The sequence below is a fragment of the Orycteropus afer genome, unplaced genomic scaffold (genome assembly GCF_000298275.1).
Source record: "Orycteropus afer afer isolate SDZICR_OR568_19922 unplaced genomic scaffold, OryAfe1.0 scaffold00279, whole genome shotgun sequence".
Classification (NCBI taxonomy): domain Eukaryota; kingdom Metazoa; phylum Chordata; class Mammalia; order Tubulidentata; family Orycteropodidae; genus Orycteropus; species Orycteropus afer.
Window position 1 is genome coordinate 2,931,512 of NW_006921866.1, and position 6,461 is coordinate 2,937,972.

Genomic DNA, 6,461 nt, shown 5'->3' on the forward strand with positions numbered 1-6,461 from the left:
ATTCTTCTAAAGTTTTTTCTGTGTTTTCTTTGGTCTGTCTCTCAATCCTTTGAAGATACCTAAAGATAATTCTTTTGAATTCCTTATCAGAGAGTTCCAGTGCTGCTGCTTCCTCAGGGATGTGTCCTGGGTCTGTATCCTACTCCCTTTTTTCTACCACTTTTTCTTGCTTCTTTGTGTGGACTTTGATGGTCTGTTGTCTCTGAGGCATCGTGGTGTTGTTATATTTAGATCTCTGTTAACTTGTTTGTGAAGAGCAGCCAAGGGTGATTCAGGCTTTTCTTGGTGGATTTTTATCGTTGGCCCATTGGTGGAGAAGGAGGGTAGTGGCTGTCGCTCAGTAAGTAAAGTTGCAGGAGGTGTGGGTGTAGTTGTATCTTATGGGGACTGTTGTTTTCTCCTACTCAGTTAGACACAAATTACAATTGAATAACCATTAAAAAACTAAAAGCCCATGGACAAAAATCACACCATGCAATCACACAGGAACAGTAACCAAAAAAAGAAAAGAGGGAAAAAGAAGAAGCAAAAACAAGAAAACCTGCAATGTCTGGTGATAGGGCATTAAGAGAAAAAAAGCAGAGAAAGAGAATAATGAAGGGAAAAATGCAAAAAGAAAAATAAGGAACAGGGTTAACCATGAGGAAAAAAGGGGAAAAAGAAACAAAAACTTAAATTAAAAAAAAAATTTCAACCAGGAACAGGGAAAAGAAAAAAATGCTGAAAACTAGGACCTGGGAGGGCAAGATTAAGACTAATAGTACAAAGGAAAAAAGTATTAATAATAATAGTTGTTTTAAAAAGAGACAAATACAAGCAAACTAATCACTAGAAAAAGAAAGCAAAAAAGAAAAAAAATTTAAAAAAAGAGGAAAAAAAGAAAAATGGTGGAGGACAGGGCTGGGCACCCAGGCTCCATCTGAGCACACAGACTATGATGGAGTTCCTGTGGGCCCAGAAGGTAGGTGGGAGTGGGGGATGGTCGCACCTCTGTTCACCAGGCTGGTGTGGGGTATAAGAGTAACAAGAGGAATGTCGTACCTTTTTGGTCTTGCAGGTCCGGAGGGTTCTTGGGGTTGCTAGAAAGCAGAACGTGTTCTTCAGCCCCAGGAATCTGCAAGAGCGCTGTCTCTTTAAATATCCAAAATAGGCCGCTTTTAAACTTTTAAAATGGCGGCGCCCTCCGGAATGGCAAAAGTCCACAGCTCAGCCTGCCTTTCTCTTCACCTTCTCCGTTTATTACCGAGCTACCAGAGCAGTCCTCTGTGCAGTCCCTGACTAACAGGGTGATTTTTAGGTTAATTCTTAAGTCCTACCAGCAGTCAGGAATCTCCAAGCTGTCTGTGCCATCAGGATCGCTTAGGATCACTGCCAGACCGCAGCTCTGTATGTCTCCTTTTTTGGTATTTTCACACAAATTCTTCTGCTAGTTGGGGTTTAGTCCACTTCTATATCCTTCCCTTCAAGGCTCAGGGGTCCAGGATTGTCTTCTGTGTCTGTGTTAATTGGTTTCCCTTTTCTTTGTTGAAGAGAGTCTGTGCAGTCTTTCTGCCTAGTCCGCCATTAGAGGGTCTTGTGCGGTCTTTCTGCCTAGTCCGCCATCTTACTGGAACTCTATAATTAATTTTCTTGTCAAACATACTATTCCACTCAATTCAAAAAGTTGAAATTACCTTGAATTATTTTGTGTCCTTGTTCTTAGGATCCGTCAATTAAGGGAACCTTTCACTGGTCAGGCAATGAACAGATGACTAAGTATGAAATGGCATGTGCAATTGCAGATGCTTTCAACCTCCCCAGCAGCCACTTGAGACCTGTAAGTATATGGCATTCAAACCTTCCCTCTTTTTGAAACTTCAGATCCATCACTATGGTATGTGTTTGCCAAAAGGGCAGGGAGGCCACATCTTCTGACCTTCTCTAACCCTCAGTAGGAAGACAGAATCACCATCAGTAGCCCAAGGCCTATCCCTGCGAGGCCAGACATGCTGCCTTGCTCCAGCCCTTTCTCCAACCCTGACACCAACCATTCCTCCTGCAGCACCCACCACCTCTCTGCTGGGTTCGATAATTTACTGCAGTGGCCACACAGAACTCACAGATTATGGGATTTATTAGGGAAGCAACAGGCTACAATTCAAGTTCAGAAATGCACTCAGTCTCTTGCAGCCAGCTGTCTCATTTAGCAGCCAGTAGTCTCTTTCTCAGCAGTGCATGTCTCTCGTGTCTCTCTCTCAGCAGTTCGTGTCTCTTGCATCTCTCTCTCTCAATAAGTGTATGTCTCTCGGTTTCTCTCTTCCAGCAGTGCATGTCTCTCTCCCAGCAGTGAGTGTCTCTAGCATCTCTCTCTCAGCAATGTGTGTCTCTCACGTCTCTCAGCTGGCAGTGAGAGATCCCTTCTGCCTCTAGGAGGGCTTCTTTTGAGCCTGGCAGAGTGGCCAAACTAACCAATCGCAACATCAGAATTCTGTACACCTGAGAGAGAGAGAGAGAACTTCACAGAAGATTGCTTCATGCCACTCTCAACAGAAGTACTCCAAGTGGATAACTAACAATCAGGAGCTACTCAGTTGCTCAAGGCAAATTCTACCATGGAATTTACAAAGACTTATCGCTAGAAAAGCCACACACTATAATTTATGACACTGCAGTATTATTGATAACTTTTTCTGGTTGCATTGGATATGTTAGGTAACATTTTCGATATTAAACAAAATGAATATTGCTTGTATTTGGCACTGTATATTGCTACTTTTCTCTAATTTAGCATCTGTAAAGGAATCCATGAGTATTAAAGTTAGTAGAAAAAGTATTGTCTTCATTTTGGCAGGACTTTCATTTTCTAGATATGATTGAATTAGATACCTTGTGCTAAGGACAAAATATAAAATATAAAACTAAGATGTTACCTATTGTTTACTTTTTATTTTTTTTTTAATTTTAATTTTTTCTTTAAAGATTACTGACAGTCCAGTCTTAGGAGCTCAGCGTCCAAGAAATGCTCAGCTTGACTGCTCCAGATTAGAGACCCTGGGCATTGGTCAGCGAACTCCATTTCGAATTGGAATCAAAGAATCACTCTGGCCTTTCCTCATTGACAAGAGATGGAGACAAACTGTTTTTCATTAGTTTATATGTGTGTGTGTGTTTGTTTTTTAATGAGAAGTATAGTATGTGGCACTTTTTAACAAAAAAAGGGAATAGTTTTGTATGAGTGGTCTTTAATTGTGACACTTAGGATCTTTCAGGTAAATGATGCTCTTGCACTAGTGGAATTATCTAAAGGAAGTAAGGAGCAGTGATGCCTTGTTTGAAGTAATGATGTTTCTGTTTATTTTTTTGTTCTGGCTTAACTTGCTGTTTGAGTATGATAAATTATGATTCTTAAATACTTGAGAGCCAAGATGAAACAGATCTGCTGTAGACTTTTTGGAGGAGATGGAGTGGGGTAGAAGAAATGCATTGTTCATACCAGTATCACCTACATTTTCAGGATTTATGCAACTCTAGACCCATTTATGTTGATTATTTTAAAGTGTATTAAGTATGAAAATCATTGATGTTCATTATTGCTTTGCTTGAGCTCAGATTAAAATGTTTAAAGAAAGAAATTTTATTTTTGCAATTTAAGTACAGTTTTTATGCTTGAGATATTTCAAGATGTGTTATGTATATTGGAACTTCGGAACTTCTGCAGCTTGCTACCTCCTGCTTTTGTAGCAGTGTATGGTGAGCCCTTGAGAGTGTGTGTATGTGTTGTATGTATTTTTTAAATATATACATATATATATATATATATATATACTGTCCTTTTCACTCCATGCTAAGTGGCATTTCATACATATGGGTGTACTAATAACAGGTCTTGTAAGTCTTTTGACCATTCATGAATAATAATAAAAATATACTGCTGGCATGGGAATGCGTGGTTTTCTTTTTGTTCCTTCTCTTTTTAAGACCAAATTTCTAAATTAATTGTTCTTTTGCTACTTTCTTTTTAAAAATTATTTTTATGTAACATCTCATACATACAAAAAAATATAGTTCAGATATATTGAGGTGCAACACACAATATAAAATGGACACTGGTGAACCCATTTAGATCTAGACTGTATAGATAATGTATCTACTTGTGCCAACTGAAATTTTTTTTTTTACATTTTATTGTGATACAGACATAAAACTTGCTATTTTAACTACTTTTAAGTGTACAATTAAGTGGTATTGAATTGATTACAACACATTGTCACACAACCATAACCACTATCTCCAAAACTTTTTCATTGCCTCAAACAAACTGTACCCATTAAGCGGTAAGTCCCTGTTCCCCTCTTTCTTCTACTTTCTGACTTTGGAATTGTTTTTTTTCTAGAAATTTCATATAGGTTGTTTTTTAACTAAAAATGAAAAAAAATTCGTAATTTTGTCCTATAATACTTTCACATAGAAAGGTCCTGATGAAGAATTCAGAGTATTTGTATTATGTCTACTAAATATTTTTTTTTAAATTGTGATTTGCGTGAAAATATACAGAGCAAATTGGTTTTCTATTCAATAATTTATACATGTGATCAGTCCTCACAATGTAAAGGCACACTTCCCACTTCCTCCCTGTCTTTATAATTTCCCTTCATCCTTTCCTATCCTGAGCTTTATCACTGAGCAAATGCTACCCTGTTGATCTCATATCGTTGGTTGTTCCAATGAATGCGTCCTTACTGGTTCTGTTTTTCACCTTATAGGACTGTCTGCCATTTGGCTGAAAATTGAGCCTGGAGGTGAGTTAAGTTCCAGGCCTGAAGGGTATCTAAGGGCCATAGCCTCTGGGGTTCCCCCAGTCTGTCAGACCAATAAGCCTGGTCTTTTTTGTGATTTTGAGTTTTGTTCCACATTTTTCTTCCATTCTACAGAGAACCTCCTATTGTGATCCCTTTAAACCAATCAGCAGTGGCAGCTAGGCACCATCTAGTTCTGGTCTCGGGGTCTGGGAGGCAGGGCTTCATATGATTCATTAGTCCTTTGGACTATTTGTTTCTTTGTATCTTTGATTTTCTTCACTCTTTGCTTCAGATGGGGAAAGACCAAAAATAGCACCTTACATGGACACTACAAGCTTCTAAGACCCCAGTCACTACTCACCAAAGTAAGATGTAATTGTTCACCTTATATGTCTGTCTATTGCTTTACTGGAAGCCAGGAGAGTGAGTTCAATTCTTGGCCTGAAGGGTGACCAGGGGCCATAATCTCAGGGATTTCATCCATCTCCATCAGACCAGTAAGCCTGGTGTTTTTTCACTTTTTCTCTTTTATTGTAGTGAAAACATATACAACGAGACATTTGTCAACACAACTTTCACATTTATAGCTTAGGGACATTGATGACATTTTACATGTTGTGCCACTGTGAGGCCTGAGCCCTAAGGAATGTGAGGCCTGAGTCCTAATGGCCTCCAGGTAATTCTTTAACCAGAGTCTTTAGTGCCAGGGATTCTAACACATCTCATGTCTCAGGGCTTTTATCTCCCCTCCAGATTCCAGCATGTCCCCCCCAGCACGTCTCACGTCTCAGAGCTTTACCTGATTCCTGAAAGTCTCCCACTCATCAGGGCTTTACATTCTCCCTAGGTAATTATTCCCTAACTGGACTTTAGGGCCGGAGATTCCAGCACATCCCCCCTCGTCTCAGAGCTCTACCCTAAACCCCCTAGCAACAACCAATCATCTATACCCCTTTGCCCTGGTGCTACTCCACCCTATATTTTTCCTATAAAAATGTAATAGTAAGAGAGCATGGGGTCTTTTGCCTAAACCGCTGCGTCAGTAAAAGCAAAGACCCTAGCTCGAGCTAGCAAATAAACTTCCCTTTTGTTTTTGCATTGTCATGTTAGTGGTGGCTTCCTCGCGCCGACACTCCTTTCCGAACACGGGCTCAACATTTGGTGCGTTGGCCGGGAAAGGAAAATTCGGAACGAGTGAAGATGGCTGCGATAGGGAAGTTCAGGAAGCCAGCAGGACCAGAATGTGTCCTTTGCGTAAGGATACTGGTCCATCAGGAAAGGCTGGAAACTGGTGGATGCGCCAGATCGGGAAACCAGCAGACGCGCCGGAGGAGTTGAGGAAGGAGCCCTTCCCCAACTAACAGGCAGGCTGTGGGTGCTTTTTGGTAAGAGTAGCCCCCTTCAGGGGAGGGGCGGAGGCACCTCCAATCTGTGGTACTGGAACAAGATCTCTTCTGGGTGTCAGATATTTGTGTTGTCTGCTTTGGTGTCTCTTCTTGTGTGGTCACTTGTCTTTTATTTGTTCTGTGTTTTCTTAAAGGAGGTTGAAATGGGACAGGGGCAGACTACCCCTCTGTCCCTGGTGGTTGAACATTTTTCAGAGTTTAAAACCAGAGGATCTAATTTGTCTGTGATAATTAAAAAAATAAACTAATAACTTTTTGCTCTTCAGAATGGCCCTCT

At 40.3% G+C, this 6,461-nt stretch overlaps 1 protein-coding gene across 1 annotated transcript in view; it reads left to right on the plus strand.

The window, feature by feature from the left end:
• Positions 1 to 3,129, plus strand: part of MAT2B (methionine adenosyltransferase 2B) — a 20,867-nt gene extending 17,738 nt beyond the window's left edge. The window contains exons 6-7 of the mRNA XM_007950575.2: positions 1,703 to 1,816; positions 2,959 to 3,129. Of these exons, the coding sequence (XP_007948766.1) occupies positions 1,703 to 1,816; positions 2,959 to 3,129 (285 nt within the window). The remainder of the gene's footprint in view (positions 1 to 1,702; positions 1,817 to 2,958) is intronic.
• Positions 3,130 to 6,461: the final 3,332 nt, after the last annotated feature.